The 21,455-nt window shown below is 41.7% G+C and overlaps 3 protein-coding genes and 1 non-coding gene across 4 annotated transcripts; 1 reads left to right on the top strand and 3 right to left on the bottom strand.

The window, feature by feature from the left end:
• Positions 1-308: 308 nt before the first annotated feature.
• On the bottom strand, positions 309-6,337 carry LOC121299444 (ran-specific GTPase-activating protein-like). Its single transcript, XM_041227137.1, has 6 exons — positions 6,158-6,337; positions 3,759-3,907; positions 3,205-3,362; positions 2,928-3,056; positions 2,690-2,752; positions 309-2,197 (listed from the first exon to the last, which is right to left on the bottom strand). The coding sequence occupies exons 1-6, from the start codon at positions 6,170-6,172 to the stop codon at positions 2,046-2,048; spliced, it is 666 nt and encodes a 221-aa protein (XP_041083071.1). The 5' UTR covers positions 6,173-6,337; the 3' UTR covers positions 309-2,045.
• On the bottom strand, positions 3,445-3,564 carry LOC121300404. Its single transcript, XR_005947529.1, has one exon. It is a non-coding gene; the product is annotated as a small nucleolar RNA SNORA77 (small nucleolar RNA).
• Positions 6,338-6,803: 466 nt separating the features above from the next.
• On the top strand, positions 6,804-9,552 carry LOC121299445 (tRNA (uracil-5-)-methyltransferase homolog A-like). The gene is made up of 4 exons (XM_041227138.1): positions 6,804-6,886; positions 7,427-8,054; positions 8,415-8,523; positions 8,683-9,552. Exons 2-4 carry the CDS (start codon positions 7,801-7,803, stop codon positions 8,866-8,868), a joined length of 549 nt encoding a protein of 182 aa, XP_041083072.1. The 5' UTR covers positions 6,804-6,886; positions 7,427-7,800; the 3' UTR covers positions 8,869-9,552.
• Positions 9,553-9,616: 64 nt separating this feature from the next.
• On the bottom strand, positions 9,617-19,912 carry LOC121299443 (microprocessor complex subunit DGCR8-like). Its single transcript, XM_041227136.1, has 14 exons — positions 19,781-19,912; positions 17,684-18,780; positions 16,396-16,567; positions 15,697-15,839; positions 15,256-15,580; positions 14,672-14,869; positions 14,279-14,380; positions 13,860-13,958; positions 13,106-13,188; positions 12,814-12,914; positions 12,620-12,726; positions 12,316-12,443; positions 11,978-12,091; positions 9,617-11,774 (listed from the first exon to the last, which is right to left on the bottom strand). Exons 2-14 carry the CDS (start codon positions 18,413-18,415, stop codon positions 11,691-11,693), a joined length of 2,388 nt encoding a protein of 795 aa, XP_041083070.1. The 5' UTR covers positions 18,416-18,780; positions 19,781-19,912; the 3' UTR covers positions 9,617-11,690.
• Between the last annotated feature and the right edge of the window lie 1,543 nt (positions 19,913-21,455).

Here is a 21,455-nt window from a genome sequence, read left to right as displayed (position 1 = left end):
TGCAGCAGCCAGAAGAGTAACGGTAGCACCTTCAGCACAGGGATAACTGAGAATAACTAAATAGTTTAAGAGTTCTGCAAACCAGCTACATCTCATACAACATACAGTATATTCAAATATCCTGTCGATTTCCTATAAATTATATACAACTTGAGGAAAATGTGTTGTTTTAAACTAAAATTTACAGTATATAAAACATACTTCAGTCTAAAGAAAATCCACCATTTAATCAATCTAACCGTGTGTACTGTGCACAGTTTTATCCACATTTAAAGGAAATACTAGATGTCAACAGATCACATAAAAAGTTGCCAGTATTACATTTTAATTCATTTGATTTTGTTCAACTTTTTTTTTACATCATTTGTAACACGTTGTCACTATAAAAAGCAAGATCATTCAGAATGGAAACCTTCAATAAACATCCAATGTGATTTGCTATGCAAGTACCATATCCACACTGTCAAAGAATAAAGTGCTCACAAGAATGCTGGAAAGTTTAGTAAAGAAACAGTATGTGTGTCACCTAACCTGCTCCTTCCTATTCATTCTACAGGAGATATAGGGAAGCACAAGTTATAATTAATATAGGCATGGTACCAACGTTTGCTTTTAATATCTTCTCAAGCCTTTATACATTCTTGTTTTGCTGCATTGTTCACCCCCTCACACCAGCAGAGGAGTCTCTTTGGCAACCCATACAGCCACTGCTTGGAGCTGGTTACTAGCCTGCCATGCAGTCAGCACCAGGGGTCCCATTTCTCTCCCTCTCATTTCTACTCCGCACAGAAGGACTTGCCTTTCCAGATTCCAGTTAGACACGCTGCTAATGTAATAAACCAATACGCAATTCCAATCTTACTGCAAGCATCGAATCACTAAACAAACTGAACACAGCACGTGAACTTCACTTAGATGGGGGAGGCATAGTATAAGCATTTGCTTTCTAACCATTTGAGGATATTGAAAGACATTATAGCTTAAAGCACATTTACAGCTTGACTTGCAGATATAGATTATAACTAATCTTGGACAACCACACCTATAATAGCCTAAGAATAGTGGAAATATGGGTCAGTGAAACCAGTGATGTGAGACACACTGGCACCTGCATGAATAACTACAGCCCCTTTCACACTGGCATGATCTACCCAGGTTAGGACCCGGTGTCACGGGGGTCAGCTATGTGATTTCACAGTGCTTGATTAAGCAGGATGACCTGGGTGAAAAGCAAACAATACTTATGGATTAGAGCAAACGTTTCTTCAGCCCTGCTGCAATCTGGCTCATGGGGTGTCTCAAGCAATAAAAACGTTCCTTGCGGAAGTGAAACCTTCACGCAGGTGTGGCTGCTTGTTATTTCGGCGGCTGTCATGCAGGATGTAGATCGCTAGGAGCTGGGTTAACCTGGGTAGGTGGTTTCACACTACACAAGATTGTGACCCAGGCTGGAGTGCCACTATGAAAGGGGCTTATGTTTGCGATTCTACACAAAAGAGCACATGTCCGGAAGACGGCATGTTATTTCAATAAACAAATTCTAAAACAGACCAGTCACCAATTCATAAAGCCCCAAGGCTGCAATCTTAACCCACATCTGCAATGACCAGTAACCCGAAGACCACGCACCAAAGTCAAACTGTGATTTCTCAATGAAAATGTACTTCTGTTCCCCTTTATTTGTATTTTTTTTTAAACAAGGGGGGAAAAAAAAAAAGAGACAACGTGCTACCCAATGAGGGAATCAATATCACAAGCCTTATTTCACAGTAAGACATCATGTTAGATACTTCCGAGTTACAGATGACCATAATATTAACTTATTTCCACTATGGGGGAAAAAAAAAAAAAACACAACAGCACAGTACATTGATGACTGGAGAATGGATACTCTGAAGTGCCTCCAAGCTCTTGTGATCTGAGAGGGCAAAAGCTTAAGGGGGAAAAAAATTCAGTTTGTTTATAACGTCCATTGTAAAAAAACAAAACAAAAAAAACTAAACAAAACAAAGAAATACTGAATTGGAGGAAGGTTGGAGCATGGTTTACTTCTCTTCTGCCTTCCCCTTCACTTCTTCACCCTCTTTCTTCTTGCAAGCCGCTTCATCCTTCTTGTCTCCTGACTCATTGGTCTTCTTGTCATCCTTTACAGACAGCTCCTCCAGCTTACTTGCCACTTTGTCAGCACTGTCACTACCTGTTCAGACAAACGCACTCTTCTTTAGAAAACAAAGCCCAAGAGAACATGCTTTAACAAACGTAATCTTATACTTCCACATTCACTAGTAGGACACTGTAAAACCACTGCCATTTCAAACCACAAACACATTGAGAACAAGAAAAAATAATTTAAGAAAATGTTTCTTTGAAATAGAAATCAGCCTATGGCCATTTTTTCATTTTGAAAACTCACACAAACTGCAGAGAATCTTTGGAAGCAGTTCCTGCAATTTAAGGTCAATTTTTTTTTTTTTTTTTAATAAACATTCATGTTCCACAATAAATTGCAACACTTCCAAACAGAGAGGGCAGTGCAATATTGCAATGCTCTGGGGCCATAATATAGCAGATGCAAAAACACACTACGCTGGATGGGGCAGCCAGACAGAGCGAGTCTGCAAAGGCTAATATTACGTGAAAAGACAGTGTTTTCCAATGCGCCCAATGAAAGAAAAGCAGCTACTGGTACCTTGCTGAAACTTCCTCACTTCTTCCCTGCAGTCATCAAACTTTGCTTTAAATTTCTGTGCATCTAAAAAGAAAGACAAAACTAAAATCAACACAATCATACAAATAACATTCCATTCACTGTCTGGTCATATTAAGAATAAACATTTATGTAGATCACCCAGGTGACTCAGCCATTTTCTTGACTTTAAATTTGGACAAACCAGAAAAAAAGGAATTTCTTTGAAAGGCCCACTCACTCTCGGCATTAAGGAACCGGATAGCCAGGAGTTCTGGTTTGGGATGTTCGTCTGCAAAGTCAGCATGTGTGTTCCAAACCCAGGCTCTGTCACTACCTGCATTCGGCTTCAACTCCATCACAGGAGAAACTACGAAAAAGAGACGCGATAAAAATGATGCAGTGGTGACTGCTCTGTACACATTTCTACAAGTCAAACTAAACACAAACACATCCCTAATGCTGGTAACCTTCACAAGACCTCATCAGGGAGACCCGAGATGCACAGCAGTACTTACTGTAGTGGTTTGCACAGATTTTCAGGGTCTTGTCTCTCCTCATTAACAGGCGGATTGTTCCCCTGTCCGCGTGTCTCAACAGCTTCACGTCCCCAGTGCCCCTCTCCTTCCACTCTGGAGGCTCGTTCTCAGAAGCAAACCGGTACAGTTTTGCACGCCTGTAGGAAGAATGCTTACTTGTTAGTGAAGTAGTCTTTCAGTAGGAAAACGTAAAGCAAGACATCCTTAATTTATACATGAGCCAGATTATCCAACAATAACCTATACAGAGATAAGTGCTTGCGATATTCTGGGCAGCTAATATAGCAGACAGAAATAGCACCAGGCTGGATTATGCAGTCAGGCACAGAGTGAGTCTGCAAGGGATGCTATAAACAAATAAAAAGGGTGCATTTTTTTCCTTTTTACCATTATATTATATAAAGAGTAAAGTATATTATGGACAAGCTAATTTTAAAGCAAGAGACAAAACACACACTTCTTATCAATCTGCCTGTAAGGGGGCTATCCAAGCGAGTGACCTGCTGTCAAGAGTCAAGTTCCCATCCTCTTACATTTTAAAGAGTTCCTCCTCATCCTCTTCCAGCGTTTTAACTTCCTGCTCAGGGAGCGATACGATTGGCTCAAAGTGAGGGTCATGGTTGGCATCTTCTGTGTTTTCTGTTGAAGTCTCCTCTGTTGTAGGATCTTCTTTTTGCGTTTCCTAACGACAAAAATAAAATCACTTGCTACAAATGAAACAGTTAAGCAATTATCACTAAATGCATTTTCTAGAACACGGGTGTAACTATGCTTAATCTTTATTCATTGATCACATCCTATTGATTTTGCAAATGCAAATAAAACTAAGTGTACTACAGCTGTATTTGCACAGCAAGTTATGAGAATTTGACAGCAATATGTAGAATAGCGGTTTACTGGAAGAGGATCCAATTCTGTAGCATCTGGTTCTGATTGTCTGTGAACAAACAGATTTGTTGAATGTGTGAAAGCCTAATATTGTGACTAATTAAAAAAAATAAAGATTTTGTAATTTACTCGTACTGGTGTCACAAACCAAGCACATAAAACTGATGATCACATGCTGATCTGTCACTCACTCCCTTCCACTGCTTTTATTAAATTCATTAGTAGGACAGCATGTGGTGGGTGAAACGAGGAACCGTCACAGTGATGTGAAGAGGGATTTAGAAGATCACGCTCCGTCACAGTGATGTGAAGAGAGATTTAGAAGATCACGCTCCGTCACAGTGATGTGAACAGGGATTTAGAAGATCACGCTCCGTCACAGTGATGTGAAGAGGGATTTAGAAGATCACGCTCCGTCACAGTGATGTGAACAGGGATTTAGAAGATCACGCTCCGTCACAGTGATGTGAAGAGGGATTTAGAAGATCACGCTCCGTCACAGTGATGTGAAGAGGGATTTAGAAGATCACGCTCCGTCACAGTGATGTGAAGAGGGATTTAGAAGATCACGCTCCGTCACAGTGATGTGAAGAGGGATTTAGAAGATCACGCTCCGTCACAGTGATGGGAAGAGGGATTTAGAAGATCACGCTCCGTCACAGGGATTTAGAAGATCACGCTCCGTCACAGTAATGGGAAAAGGGATTTAGAAGATCACGCTCCGTCACAGTAATGGGAAAAGGGATTTAGAAGATCACGCTTTGGAAGTGTCTTTTTTTGCTCAATTTGCTGTGGTAACTAAACTATGCTGCTGAGGACTAAAACTTCACTCAGACTGGAACGCATACATTTACTGTAATCTTACATTTCAGTGTATCTAACAGAGTACATTTCATACTTTCATAGCAGCAATGGGGAGAACACAAATGATTCCCCAACACCACCTTCATTGTGTGGATCCGATGTATGGATCCCCATCAATACAGCCCTTCTTTTTTATGAACTCTCTTTCTTCATGATACCAGTTTACACAGTGGGAAATGTGTGTGTGCAGCAGGGAAAAGGCAGAGGATTTAAATGCAGCTTCAATATCTATTTAACAAACGGGAAAGCTTTTGGCCTAGCTGGAAAAAAAAAAACAAGACATAACAAGAGTACGGCAGTAATTATCGATGGATATATAGATATACAGACAGACAGATTTTGGGGAGTTTCAACAGAACATCATGGACTGGGCAAAGAATTACGAATGAAAATTGACTCAAGAAAAACTTGGCAAGCATAATCATACAGCTTGAGGCTTAAACCCCAGGCTGTAGGAGCACAGGAAGCCCTCCTCCACGCCAGACCGGCAGGCATGTTAAACACTGCAGGCACGACGGGGGTAAAATTGCCACAATACGCTATATTGAAGAACCCTGCAAATAAAAACGTTGAATCAAATGCAGTTTTATTCTGAATGATCTAACCCACACAGCTGACTTGTGAGGAGGAGTGTGTGTAATAACACCGTGTCGATAACTGCGTGGCTGGTAGGGGCCAGAAATTGGCCGTTGTACTTAAACCTCGTGTGTAATTGTAATTGCAATTGCATCCTGTAAATCTACACTTTTAAACATCCCCAGATAACGCTGCATCACAAGATGTAGTTTCAAATGAAAAACAGTTTTGCGCCCTCGTTTGTATTGATATATCTCCGACATCAACGCTAGTAGGATGAGATCTAGACTGAAGACACTCGGTTGAACCAAGTCATTAGGTATCCCGGGCGCTAGACCGAAGAAACTGCGCAAGAACCGTGTTTAAAAACTTAAAATGCTGCGTATTACAGAAAGACTCGGACACACACCGTCTCTTTTTTTAGAAAACGACGCTAGTCGTGATTAGCAGAGCGGTTTTCGTGCCAGTTGCTGTAGCCTATCCGTGTCACTCCCAACCCGGCCGGCTTTTAACCCCCCCAGCATGCAGCCGAAGCGACGCTACCCCCCGGTACGAGCTCTCCCGAGCTGCGGAGAGCCCCCGCTAGCCCGCCCGGCGTGCTCACCCTGGGCTCTGCCATGGTTTCTGGAGATGGCTGCGGATTGTTTCTGACCGTTAATCTTCACCTCGACCCGGGCTCGCGCTGCGGCTCGCTCCAGCTTCCTGCTGCTCCTTTCGCGCGCTGAAACTCTCCTCCTGACGTGTACCTCGTTCCCGCCACCGCCCGGCGCGCCTCTCAATCCCTTTTACTATTGGAGTGCAGCGTCTCACATTTATATACAGATAGATTTAAAACCTTAGCACGATTTAGTTCCATATACATGGGCTGTTTATTTTATTTTAAACACGTAATGCTGAAAATATATTAATAAATGGCATAAAAAGTTAGAATGGTCTATTAATTGCGTATATAATTAACATAAAACATTGTTTTGTTCTGTATAATTAACATAAAAAACATTGTTTTGTTCTATTTATTTTATTATTTGTAGTATTTTTTTTTTTTTTACCCCATTCCTAGTGACCCCAAGATCGTCACTTCCTATAGCGTTTTACTTTTATTTTATTTTTTTTTTTAATTTATGGTTGGTTATTATTATCAAGTTAAATGTTTAAAAAGCAGTGGGACAATTATACAAATCATATTAAGCTATAAAAACGTTTTATTTATTTTGACCTTCCTCCCAGCATCCTCTGTTCTTATGAGGAGTGGCGTTTTCCCTCACCATCAAGGCGACCCACACAGTGTGCAGTAAACATCACGTTTACTATTTTAAATTTATTGAACAGTAAGGTAAGCATTGTATTAGCCTGAAAGTACTATGTCAGTATTTTTAAAATGAAAGCTAACATGATAGTGAAGTATATTTCACATGCACTGTCCTCATACTGTAGTGACGGGACCACCTTATTTTTGTAAACAAAAACAATAAAGTAATGATTTCTTGACTAATGGTCTGAAATGTTTTAATTGCTACCGTATTGCTCGCAGTCCTTGCAATGTTACTTGTGTAACTCTTTAAAAGACTCGTCGTAGACCTAGGGTTACCACTCGACTCCCTGTACTTACCAACAGTTCAGGCTTTTGAACTCACACCCCAATGCATTGTGGTAAGTGTAGTCCTGCTGTGAAACGTACCAGAATGCATTGGGGTATGAGCTGAAAAGCCTGAACTGACCCAGACTGCCCTGGTGTACATGGAGTCATGTGGTAACCCCAGGTTGAAGCAGACTGATTTAGCTCAAGTCTGGAATGGCCCTGTGAAACAGGATTCTGATTTCCTTCCCTTCAGACCTGCTAAATGAACTGTATGTTTTAATAATTTATTTACAGAAATGCAGAGAATGACTGAAGACGCTGGCTTCTGTCCGGCGGCAGGGGGAGGACCCCCAGGGCTCGCTGAAGAGAAGGAGACTGTTCCGGAGGAGCTTGGGGTGGAGGATCAAAGCAACTGTGCTGAAGAGCCCCTTCCGGATCACGAAGAGGGGGACCCCAGTGTCTACCGCTACGTCCGAGATGACCTCTTCATTTTTAAGGTGGAGATCCAGAACCTTCCCAAGTTCGTGGGGTTCAACGACCTGAAGAAGTTCCTGGAGAAGCACGGGGTGAACCCCCACAAAATCAAGCTGTTTGGCAGGCAGCCCTTCGCCTTCGTCACCTTCCGCAGCAAGGAGGAGCGGGACAAGGCCAAGTAGTCCGTCCACGGCATGCTGTGGAAGGGGCGGGCGCTCAGTGTGCGGCTGGCCAAGCCCAAGGCGGACCCCCTCCTGAGGAAGAGGAAGCAGCAGGAGAAGGAGGGGGCCGACAGGGGGCAGCCCCATGCCAAGCGCTGTGCCCCTGCGGAGGAGCCCCTCAGCAAGCAGATTGCAGATGTGGTGACCCCGCTGTGGAACGTGGCTTACGAAGAGCAGCTGAAGATGAAAGAGCAGGAAGTCGCGGGAGTGCTCCAGAGACTTACAAAGTGTGTACTGGTTTATTTATTTCTATAGAGGAACAGCCTCAGCCCAGCTCCACAAACGAGTGTCCTGCTGTACGTATCGCTGCTTACAGTTGAAGGGTCTGGTCTTGTTCTTGTGCTGCTGCTGCCAAAACGAAGCCCTGGTTAAAGTGAATTTTGACAGGTAAAAGTTTAAAGACAAAGCAATCCTAGTGTTATTTTATATCAGAGTGGTTTAACATAGGCAGGTAAATCTATGTGGGGTTCTTCAGCATGGCCCCTTGTGTGCAACGTCCTTTAATAAAAGTGTCACCATGAGTGAAATGCATTTCTCTGCAGGCAGCAGTGCACAGTGTTTATTTATCTGTTTTGATTTTGTTTCAGGGAAATTGGCAACAATAACAAAGCCATGCTGCCCTGGTTGTTCATTCAGAAGCAGAAGTACAATAATATGTGCTGCCCGCTGGAGGCTATCCGCCCCTCCCCTGCACAGGTACGCTGGGGAGTGTTTCCTTCTTAAACTTTGAAATAGACAAGCAATCTCCTCCAATCTTGCGTCCTGTCAAAGTCGCTCCTAATGTGGATTGGCCCCACGTCACTCGCCTATGTAGATTAGTATTTAATTGTTATCCTTTCCTGTTTCTTACTCCAGACTGAATACCGTAACAAGTGCGAATTCCTCATCGGAATGGGAGCCAACGGGGAAGACAAAACGGTCGGCTGCCGGCTCGGCAAATACAAAGGAGGGACGTGCGCCGTGGTGGAGCCTTTCGACACCATTCACATTCCTGACGCCACCGAGAGAGTGGTGAAGGCGTTCCAGGACTACATCAGGTGAGATGCGCGCACTGCAGCACTGGAATGTGGATCTGGATCTCTCTGCAGTTCACTTGCTGCTGTTCACCTCTGCTTGTGGAACTGCCTGCATGTCTTTCCTTCTTCCCCTTCATTGAAAAACTTCTGTAATCCAATCCGCAGGTCAGAAAAAAAAGAACTGTAGTGAGTGCCCTTCTCCAGCAATATAGAATACCTTTGTATATGGGCCAGCGTTGAATTGAGAAGTATTGAGAGAGCACTCCGAGGGCTGCATTTCCATGTACAGCAGCATGGCCTCTAGTGTTGTTTCACTGGAAGATGGTGCCTGGTCTTACAACAGAGATGTGTATCTCTTCTAAAGGGGAAAGGTGGGACTGACTTGCACATTGTTTTATATAGTTATCCAAAAACTACTGTAATGTTAAAGGCATTGTGCTCACAGGTCTGTTCAGTTTGAAATGGAACTTTTTTTTTTTTTTTTTTTAAATATAGATTGGAAATAAAACCTGTCAATTTTAGTTTTTTCAGGTACTGTGTCTCAAATATGTAGTCTTCCCCACCACAATTCAAAGGTTTGTAAGTGGCCTCTACACAACCTGTCAATGGTACCCTCGGCTTCCTAGACCCTGCAAGCAATACATGACGGCTAATATTTCAACCTTTTGTATTTCATTCTTGGAAATACCTTTCCTTGTAATAGTCACCCACTTACTTCAGGTAGTAGTAACCTGCGTTACTGTATATTAAAGGACACAGACGGAGGCTTTTACATTGAGCTTAGGTTTATTTGCATAAACAAATTTCATTGAAAAAGTCAGCGCACTTCAGTCACATTACAGGACATACTTCATCGTCTAGGCAGCGTCTCTAGCAAAAGTTACAAGTCAGACTGTACCAGGTAATAAAAAAGAAAGCTTCAATTTCTCCACACACTACAGCGAAACACACACATTTTGCAAGAGAGACAAAAGGCGTAAAATGTCAGTTCTCTCTCCAGACAAACAATTGCATGAAAAAGCACTCTTAAGAAGCATCCATCTATTCCCTATTGTACATATGCTTTGAGCTTACATGCCACAGTGAGCAATGGCATTTTAACACACCCCACACACACAAACGTAGTAAACATTAAGAAAAAGGCGCGCGCACACTGAAATACTTCACAAAATGACAGTGTACAGCAGTTGAAATGACTTTTGTTCCAGCAGTTATTGCATTTTTTCTCTCCTGTTTTTTTTAATTTTATTTTCAATGCAGCAAACTAAGCTATCCTATAGAAAATGCATAAGACGATATTATTGAAGCTTTGGTTCACAATGCATGTTTAATGCTCTATAGAGATAGTAGTGGGTCTTTTTAATCTTAAGAAAGACGTACACATTTTTGATCGAGCTAAAGGCTGGTACCTTTTTCTTGTTAGGCGATTGCCTAAAGTTATCACTGCATCTCACACACACAATGTACCTTCTGTGTAAAATAACTTGACTAGATTTGTGATGAACAGAAAAGGGCAATTGTTAAGATTTTGTCAAAAGTTACAAATACAGGCATACTCACACCATTAAGACAAGTAATCTAACTCAATACATGCTAAAGGCGGTGTTCCACCAGAAACATTTCAGTTGTTAACTCCAGCAAACATGTGTTGTACCTCACCCTTCTTAAGAAAAGGGCTTACACTGTTAACCCTAGGGTTACTACAAGGACTTTCAGCTTCTACTCCCCTTGTTTGAAGACAATAACCCTTCGTGAAAACGAAATAAGTTTTGTTAAGGAAACATGTGCCATTCTACTTAGAGCTTTTGAGAAATACATCCGCCCTAAAATTGTTTTATTTGTGCCAATAGGAGTTGTCATGACATTACAGCCCTACATGACCTGATTTACCATTGAGTACGTGCTGCCTTAGTTTTGATAACTGAGCCACCTTGACTTGTTTTTGTGTTTTTTTCTTAAAGTTAAATGATTATTTATGTAGCGTTTTATTTTTTAGCAATCCATCAAAGCTTTGAATATGCATATAGTTTATAGTTCAACAAAACATGCTTTTCCTACCCCTTTGATGCAGAAATAATAGTAATACAATAATAATATGAATCATTTGTACTTGGCCCTTTCACACCCCAGGAAAAGTATTCTCAAGCGCTCGTGCTCTGGTTTACTTTGCAGTCCAGTGCAATCTTAATAGCTTAACTGGTCAGCAATTAAAGGAAAAATATGCTGCAAGATTCCTGTTCCATTCTGCATGTCCACAAAGGCTAATCAAAACACAGCAGTTCTTTGAGAAAATAAAAATGGAAAAAAAAGCATTCCCTTACTGTTTCCAATTCTTAAACTAATGTTAAAACATACCCATTACGTTTCAATGAAGCCAACATTAAACATTAAGACAGATGCAGATACAACATGAAACCCTCTCTACTGCATTTGGTTTAAACTATATATATTTTAAAAATGCATCCGTTTCCTGTTGCAGACGTCAACACATATTTATTGATTTATTACTTAATTAAAAGGTTTTTTTAATATGTATTTGAGTGCTGGAGGGGGGGGGGGTGCAAGTAATTTCTAGCACCTTATAAAAACAAGCATTCCCATTGGAGCTGTATTGCATCTGCGAGCACGTTGTGGGGAAAAAAAAAGACTCACCATAAAAACCAATGTACCAGTAATTCTTAACAGTACTCAAGATCAAGGCATCCCACCAGTGGAGTAATATTGCCATGTCCCTCTCATACAGTGCACACTTTAGAGAGGTGGGAGTTGACTTTGCATTCTGCAGTAAAGGGTTGTTGGTTGCAAGACTTGTTTTCTGTGCCACTTTGATCTCCTGGGCGCAGTTTCTTAAACATCAACAGTACACAGAGGCTCGCTGCCAGGCTGTGCCGATTCCACTATCGTCATCTTTGGCTTCTTCCTGGTCTCTTCCTTCAATACAAATTCAGTGTTTTAAAAAAATAATAAAACACATACAATGAATAGAATAGGAACGATAGTAATTTATACAATACGTAATCCTTTTGGGTGCTTTTGTAAGGAGCCATTTACCAATCACATGTAAGTTATGACCCGGCAAGCCTGGTTTTACAGCCTCTTCTCATCACACAGTATTTACCCAGATTAACGCTTACCCGGTCCTTTGCCAGTTTCTTCATTTCATCTTGCAGTTTGTTCAGGATGTGAAGGTTTGGCTTGTTCTTTTTGGCATACTGCTGAAGTTCAATCACACTTTTGTCTGAATTTTCCTAGCAAAAGACAATTAAATATGAAAATAAAGAAGCTGCCCATGAAGTAAATTCAGAGACGTTCATTACAGTACATTGATTAAAACGGGACTATGTTAGAAACAGCTGATCTCTCTTCTCTTTGTTTTTCTGGATCACTGATTAGACTTGTAAATGCTTGCTTTACCTTTTGAGTCATTAGTTTGGAAACGGCATCCACAAAAGAGAACACATGACCCCTGTACCTTTTTCAGCATCTTACTGCTCTCCCTGCCGTACATGCGTAGAAGGGACCCCCAGTTCTTCACGTGGGGGTGCAGCAACTGCAGGATTTTCTGAGAGGCCAGCTGCTTTCCCACTCGCTTATTTTTACCTACAAGAAAAACAATAAAACCTGTTAAAACAGAGTCACTTTCACTGCACAGCGTTTCTGCACCTCTTTAACAACCACAAGATATGTCACTTCACATTCTTCATGAGGTTCAAAAGGAAGCGTGCACCAGCACTGTTGCAAAAAGTATAAAAATAAATAAAGTGATTTGTACTTACACCAGCCTTTCACAGTGTGCTTGCCACAAGTCATGACGTATTCACTCTTCTGGTTTTTACCAGGTATCACTTCAAACTTGATGCTGGTGTCACCCATCCCATGGTTTCTGTGGAGAGAACAAAATAAAACAATGATCAAGACATAAAATCAAGATCGAGCAAATGGTGTCTCAATACATACAGCGATACCTTACCTCTTAAGGCACTCATGGAGAATCTGATATGGCGACAGTAATCCAGCTTTATTTGCGAGTTCATACACCCTCGAGTCCTCGATACTGATATGGTTAAAATACTAGGAAGGAAAGAAAATACATAGAAGCCGTCACAGGCATAGCAGAGCAAGGAACACGCAATACATGACATGAAAAAAAAAAAAAAAAACCATCTCTTTCACCCTTTCATGCACGGTGACCTCATAAGGGGACAGATACAAAATAATAATAACTAGCCTGAACATTCAGACTGCTTTCTGCACCAACTCACCTCAAGTTCATCTGTGTCTTTAGGCTTCTCCTCAGAGGTCTGCTTTATAAAGTCAGGGATGAGGATTTCCAGTGTAGCTCGAGCTGGGGGGAGGAGTTCACATTACAAAGCTGGGACAGTGCTCAGGTGTTCTAAAAACACACACAATTATGGTAAAAAGTACAATTTATATATATATATATATATATATATATATATATATATATATATAGATAGATAGATAGATATAGATATATAGAGCTATAGCTATAGATTCAGCTCACACCACAAAGGTTCCCTTTGCAATAAAATAAAAAACACCAACAGTAACTGGTTAAAACAAGTTTTTCATAACGCGACCCACAAAAATATTGTTTGTGGTTTCACTAAAATCTAGTCCGTCTGTCTATGCCATTGCTTTTATTGGCAACTTTCCAAGTCTTTGCTGCTCAGTGCTGGTTGCTCTTATCTCATTAGGAACTCTCCCAATCTCCGAGAGCAGTCATTACCTTCCAGGAAAGGGCTTCTGTGTTAGGAATGACTGGTCGGATAACCCCACTGTTGCTACACCACTTCACTACATGTCAGACAGGTTCAAAGTCCATAGCCAAGTTACTTCTTCAATCCTCACAAGACTTGCATGGTCTGTAATCTCAAGCAAGTTCCAGTTTCACCTGTTCTTTGTTTTGCAAGCAGGGAACTGCAATTTGAAATCCCAACAGCGGAACAGATATGAAACTGAAATGAACACCTTTTTTGTAAAAAGCTCAATTACCAGCTTTATTCTTGGCGAGTTTCTTACTGCTTGCAGTTCCTGTTCCATACGTCACGCCGTCTATAATAACTGAAGCTCCAAACGGTTCACTGGGATTTTCTGAAATGCGGGTAACAAAGCAAATGTTATGAGCTTCCCCTGTCACCCACAACAGTAGTATTAGGAAGCTGGTTAAGTAACTGGGTTTCCAAAAGGACAGTTGTGGCTGTTTAAAACAAAGGTGTATCTGTCATTTGCTAGATTTCTGGCCTTTTTAAGTTATCAGGTGCCTATTATAAAAGCTCTCTGTATAAATGCGACACAGTACATTTAAAAACTTCCATTCTCCGTAACCTGTGAGATCAGCTTATTTCTACATCTTTCCACCTGTTGTAATTTACACTGGGTGAAATAAAAGTACATTTTAATTTAAGACTCACCACATTCAAAAAAGTTATAAACTGGGCGGACCTTGAGAACCCGCTGCATATATTCATGTAGGATGCAAACTTCTGATTTCCCATTAGGATTAATAACAAACTCTGAAAAAAGAAAAACGTTCTTATAAAACATTCCGTACCGCCTAAATAAAAGAAAAAACAATGATTTCAAATCTGTCTCGAAAAAGCTTCATTTTCATTTTTGTAGCTTCTATAGGTGGGTTAAGCTGGGGAAAATGCAAAATTACAGGCCTAGTAGGAACTGAATTGGTGCGCTGCCCGATTCACAAAAACATTAAAGCTCCCTTCACAGGGGTTCTTAATTTGCCACATCACATCTATTACATCTACCATCAACTATGAGACTGTACTGTCATCACTGAAGGATCATACCTTTCTTTGTTGGAGCGTCTTGCACGGACAGAGTAATCAGTTTCTGATTGGCTGGCAGGATGGGTCTCTCAGCTTCAGCCTGCTTGCGCTTAATCTCCCTGTTAAACTGGCGCCTCTCGGCCCAGGTTCGAAACTTCTTCACGGTAACTTGCTCAAAGTCGAACCGCCTTTCCAGGTACTTCCGAAATTCTTCAACATCTGGAGATTTACAAAAACAAAACAAAAAAAAAAGCACACCCTCAATACTGAGTAACCGTCTACTTCACACAGAGGGAACAGTGTCTGCTGCAACAGTTTATCATTAAGCACGGGGTGGTGTGGTCTGGCTACATTCTCTAAAAATACTGATTAGCATTTAATATTTGTATAAATTATAAAGTGACTTACAATGCTCCCCCTTTATATATCGCTATAGTTACAAGAACGTGACATTTGTTTTCCACCTTAGAAAATGACAAAGTGCAATGACATTAGCAATAAAAGCAAACCAAGAATTTAGATTTTAAAGCACTGGTTGGCACCCCTTGAACAGTAAACGTAACTTTACTGTCAATAAAACAACTGCGTCTCTCTCAGTCTCTTACCTATGGATTCGTCTTTGCACACTTCTACCTTGGCCTTCACTTGGCACAGTGCTCCCTGGGCTGCCTCGCTGGCCGGAGCCTCCCTTTCCTCCGAGAGCAGTTCGGTGGAGGCTGAGCCAGCAGCAGGTCCCAGACCGGCTGCAGCGGATTCCTCAGGAGCTGTGGAGTCTGGCTCATCAGCCCTGTCCCAGGTGTCCAGCACTCCTGCCTTCACGGGGGAGGTTTCTCCGTTTGGCGTCACCTCACCATTTTGTTCCCTTTCTTCCCGTTCCTTAATTTTTTTGTAGTGCAGGCAAGGAATGGTACTGGTTGGAGGATCATGTTTCTATAGAATAAAAAAGAACACACGATAAAGCATCTGTTTGCGAACACAAGTAATGTATTGTCCACTGCTAAAATTAAAAATGAGTCCAGTTTTGCCCTGGCACAATTCTCTCTTACCCTTATGCTCCCTGTTCCCAGGAAGTAAGGCCTGGACCAGGTAACAACGCGTGTTTCTCTGTGAAGGTACACGGGAATGCCAGAGTTATGGAATGTCATAATCCACCCGTCAGGAAGGGGCTCCGTAGGGGGGCGGCCACGACCTACAGACAGGCAAAGTGAAAATGCGAAAATCAGGGATGGAAACGAGACTCCTGTTACATAGCAGTCTCCCCCCATTCCAGGTTTTAAAATCAGCCCGATTAACCACAGCGTACAGGTAACAAGCTCAGCCATGTCTTATTAAACTAAATCCTGGAACGGATCAAACTGCTATGCAGTGGGAGTCTTCTTTCTATCCCTGTAAATGTCCTCAGGCCCTCCATAGCCTAATCATAAATCCCAAAGCCTCCTGTGCATCCGACCAGGGGTGCCAAGCTGATACGTTTTCAGTACACACTGAAATAGAGTTTGGCAATGCTAGTAAACCATCAGGCATTCACCTAAACATTCATGAGCTATCAGCCACTCAATTCATTCAGTACACCCTGTTTACATCTCACTTAGTACATTCAAAACTGCTTACTATATGGGAGCACTGTTTCAGCAATTTATAAATAACACATTTTCTAAACGTTAATATTAATCAGTGAGTCCCAAGTGTAAACAGCAGAGTTACGTTTACTGCTGATAGAATTATTTTAAAAAACAAACACTTACTTTTAAGCACAGTTTTGATTTTGGTCATCATTGGCTGCACACTCATCTCCCCCTCTGACTGATGGTCGCTCTCTCCTCCACCGTACTTGTCAGACTCAGACATCCGCATCTTTTTTTTAGGAACTGAGAGCCCCTCCTCCAGCAGGGCATCAATATCATTATCGAAATCGTCCTGGAGAGAGAGTGTTGAGAGAGCAGGCCCTACCCTGTCATTCTTTGGTCTCCAGGGCTTTGCTTTTGACCAGATCTCCTAAACCCTACTGGTTGCATTATCAGGAGCTTGAAAAAAAAAACAAGCACAGCTCCTCCTGGCTTTTCACACAACACCTTTAATGAGTGGGTTAGATCAAAGCAGTCCTCTCACAAAACAAAAATAAAAATCACTTCTAGGGTCTATTCAATGCTCTGGGTTGCCAGTCTTGGCTGGGGATTCAGGAAGAGCTGCATTGGCCTTTGTGCTCCTGCAGAGTTAGTGTAAAAAGCAGATCGCACTTCAGTGACCCTAACTGGTCAGGCGCCCAGTGAGTCCCTTACTTCCAAAGTTCAGCAGCTTGGTAACAGCTGCTACTTGGGTAAGGCAGATGAAGAGACTATTGGCAAGTGGGTTTGCAGCAGTGATGTTGGAATAGGGAATTATAAATTCGGTCGAAAAAATAGGGGTGAAGTTGAGAAGATAACAAATATAATACAAGATAAGAGAAAAATGTTTACCTACACGCTACACAGACTTCTTAAAGCTGGAAAAAAAAAACAGCTCAATAAGCTAGTTCCTGAAATTTGGCTCGAATTAAACTTAGCGAACCTACTACCAGAGTTGGGGTCAATTCCAATTTCCATTTCCAATCCCAGTTCCCTTTTATACAATTCCAATTCATATTCTGTTTTACAGCAGAGTCTTTACTGAGGTTCATGCCATAGGCTTTATCAGGTTACCTGACAAGTTCATTACGTTGTATACAGTATTTGGTTGCTCAATAAAACCTTTGCTGTAAAATGACTGAAACAGGAATTTGAATTGATTAAAAGGGAATTGGGATTAGAAATGGAATTGGAATTGAAAAAATGGAATTGTCCCCAACTCTGCCTGCTACCATCAACAATCTGGGTTAAAGCGAGATTTGGGGAATGTTTTCAGCTCCTTCTGGGAATGTGAACATGAAAGCAGTGCATTACCTTTTTATAGTCAAGCAAAACACTCCAAATGAATGGCATGCAGCAGACAAGCACAGAACAAGCAGTGTACAGCAGCATTCTATCTACAGGTTCACCTCAAAGCTTGTAAACACACCTCGTACGAGTAATTGAGGAGCTCCTCATCCACAGGCTCATGCTGAACGATCGCCTCCGACTGGAAGCCCGCTCTCTCGCCATCGTCGGTTTCCATAAAATTCTCAGTGAAATCCTCCAGTTCATCCAGAACTGCAAACTCTACTTTCGTCTCCTGATCAACCTCTGCATTCTCACATTTATTTTCCCGATTTAAGCTTGACTCACCCAGAGAGCCCGAACCACTAGCACTGCAAAGATCGCTCTCATGCAAGTCACCGTTTAAGCTATCGTGACCGAGATGGGCTTCTGCCTCCACCTCCTGACCATGTCCTGTGTACAGGACTTTCCTGTCCTTGCTTCTACAGCTCTCTGTAAAACTCACACGGATTTTTACATCTTTAAGCAGCTTTAAATTGGGTAAGAAGCTGGAGACGGGAGGCGCGTGCCGAGCGGTTCTAGGGTTCACGACGCTGGTTTCTGTATCCTCTGTAAGACGGCTGCTGAAGGAACCCGATCCCTTTGTGTGAAGCGGTGCCGTGCCAATCGTTTTGCGGTCCCCTGCTGGGGAGTCTAACTGTCCATCACCACCGGAGCCAACGTCCATTACCTCTGCGTCACTGGACGTTTGCAGGGGAGGTGGTGGAGGCTGCATCGGAACTGGCGGGAGCGGCGGGGGGCAATCAGGGCTCTCCAAGCTCATGGGTTCAGGTAGCTCTTGCGGAAGGGGAGGTACAATTTCATGCGTCTCCATTTTTTCAATTTTAATACTACTTGTTACTTTTTACAGCAGTGAAAAAAAAACGTCAGATTTAATATTACTTTGCAAATAACGCTGAAAATGAACAGACTTAAGCTTTACAACTATTCAATGACATGCAGAAGTTAAAACATTTCCTCTGAATTCTGTACTAAAAATAAAACAACGTATTTGCTACTCAGTCATGGGACACTGGTGATTATGTTAAGCTGACGACACTGTTCTTTTCATTAATGTAGACAGCTTGTTAGAATCACTGTCTCAATTATTGGAAATCACAATGCATTCAGCTTAATCACAGCCCATAGCGAGGCACGGTTCATCTTCTACTGCCAAATCTTCTTTGTCAAAAGATCCAACTGCAGAAAAGAAACAAAAAAATATTTAAATTAGTTTCTTATTTTTTATTTTGAATGTATTGTAATTATAAATGTTTAATATTCAAGTTAACAAAAGTAATTATTTTGAGGGAAAGGACAAGTTACTGTTGGCACATGCAAGGAGACCCCACACAACCCCCTCAAAACCAAGCACAACATTCTACTGTGTTGCATGTGAAATTATATAAACAAGGCGGGCATGCTTGCAATGTACAGTGCCGCAGGGGCGTGCAAAGGGGCAAGGGGACTAACCCTCACATGAATGAATTATTATTCATTGTGTATATTAACGTATATCTGGACTGGGCTAGGCCATGCGTTTTTATATCTCCTTTAATTTCAATTTAATTTACTAAATACGAACAAAAAAAGGGAGCCCGTTCGCTTAGCATTGTCTAAAGTGTTTCTGAATCGGCTAAAAATTGTTTGTCTCCAGGAAAAAAAAAAAAAAAAAAAAAGCAACACATAATTTGATTTCCATGTACGATTTGAACGCAGACAGACTCGACGTCATACGGGTTCTCCGTTTCTCGATCACGCCCAGACAGTCTCGTCTGCTTTATCTGTATCATTATTAATTAGCCTATTAAAAACACGTCGATAAACCCGACACACTACAAATAACACCGCTGGCAAGTTCCCAAGTAGACACGACTCTTTTAAAAATTCTTGTTTTGTAATTAAAGCTAGCTGTACAATTACAGTGAAAAGTATAGCCACGAGTCATTAAAAAAAGAAAGGTACACACACACATATATATCCCGATAACGACAAGCGTCAGTGAAACTAAACTATCTAGTTAAGGAGTTTCAGCCTCCTACTTTAACCTTTTTTTGATTATTATTATTATTTTTGCCAGACAACCTGTCCACCGTGAAGTCAGGACATCGTTACAGGCTGTAGCTGACATTTCCACACGTATAACTAAATAGCGAATACACCTTTGCTAGACTTCCGCCTCTTTTTAGAACTTACTTACCCGATAATTTGCAAAGCAGCGTGATTTATTAAATTCCTATCTAATTAAACATTTCTACAAAAACGATCTTCACTCTGCCTCTCCGTCGCCATCTTCGAACAGCAGCAGAGCCGGAATACCGCCCCCAACCAGCACAGCGCAGACTGATGGGACACAGACCAATCAGCGCGTCGGAGCCTGAAACTCAGCCAACCAGAAAGCGACAGTCGGCGAGATCCCGGCGGTACGAGGGCTTGCGGGAGGGAAGGGACCAATCCCATGAGAGAACTGAGCCGTGAGGGAGGAGCGGAGAGAGATAATCGACCAATCAGACAGCCAGTAGTCGGCAGTGTATTCCATTTACTTTGCAATAGTGGAGCGCCGTCTTTTTGTGTGTTTATCCGAAGTTACGCTTAAATGTTGTTGCTAATTAATACAAGTGGTATGTCAGCGGTACTGTATAATATAGGGTTACTTTTAACCAAACTCCGGCATTATCTGTAGAAACAAGTACTCCGGTCCCGCAGCTAGAGGGCAGGCTATGCGTTGTCATGACGACACAGGTCCAATCATCATCACACGCAAGCTAGTATTAAGACCATCGCCAGGTGTTTGCTTATTTACAATGGCCTCTAGAAGCGTTTGACCGCACCCTCTCCCAATTCAGCTGCAATTGAAGCTGGTCTCTGATTCCATTAAGACTCGTCTTACCCACGTTCCTGTGTTTGAACATATCAAGCCATACATGTACTGCCAAAACATACAGCACACACACACAGATATATATATATATATATATATATATATATATATATATATATATATATATATATAATTGCAATTTCAGATGCTATTGCGAATTTATTACCTGCCTATTGCATTTAAGGCTGATCATTGTGGTCTCTATGCATTTAAGGCTGAGCAGTGCCGTCTCCTCTCTGCATCCATGTTGTTTCTTGAAAGCTTTGCACTATTGACATTATGGTTTTCCAAAAGTGGTGCACACTTTGTATCAGAGCTAAAACCTATATAACACAGCGTGACAGTAGACAATACCCAAACTGTACCATGACAATGCAGTACATAGCCTGCAATAAATCCTGGGATTGTATTCCTCCACACTGCCTCACACACAGGGCCTGACGTGGCCTCTGCAGTCGTACCATTACTGCAAACACATTGCATGCTTTCTCAGCAATTAAGAAGCTCAGAGGCGAATGTAACCCAGCTGGGCTCAGTGTATTTATTCATCTACAGCGTGGCAGATACAGAGCAGCACATTCCTGCTTTTGCTCCCATGCAAAGCATTGTATTCTAAAAAGGAAAACCAAAATGATAACCTAAATAAATCTGACTGATATGTGCCAGCCACCACTAACGTGTGGAGCATAAACAGGAGCTGTCGTCCTCCCTTCCTATTCCCTTCCAATATTAGCTGCTGGATACAGTGCTTAAAATGATTGAAATCCCAGTTACCATGGTGACTGGGTGAGTTTGATTTGAAATTGTTCATACTCCAATAGAAGACAAAATTAAAAACAACAGCCAGACATCTATTGTGCTGGTTTGGACCTTGGCCACATTTATTCAAGCGTGTATGACACATGCATTTATTGACCTGGTTATATTTGTATGCCTATCTTTGTAGATGTCATTATTTGGTTCCCTTCAGACTCTTCTGCAGATTATTTGATTG

The sequence above is a fragment of the Polyodon spathula genome, chromosome 25, assembly GCF_017654505.1.
Source record: "Polyodon spathula isolate WHYD16114869_AA chromosome 25, ASM1765450v1, whole genome shotgun sequence".
Classification (NCBI taxonomy): Eukaryota; Metazoa; Chordata; class Actinopteri; order Acipenseriformes; family Polyodontidae; genus Polyodon; species Polyodon spathula.
This window is presented reverse-complemented; position numbering and strand designations above follow the sequence as displayed.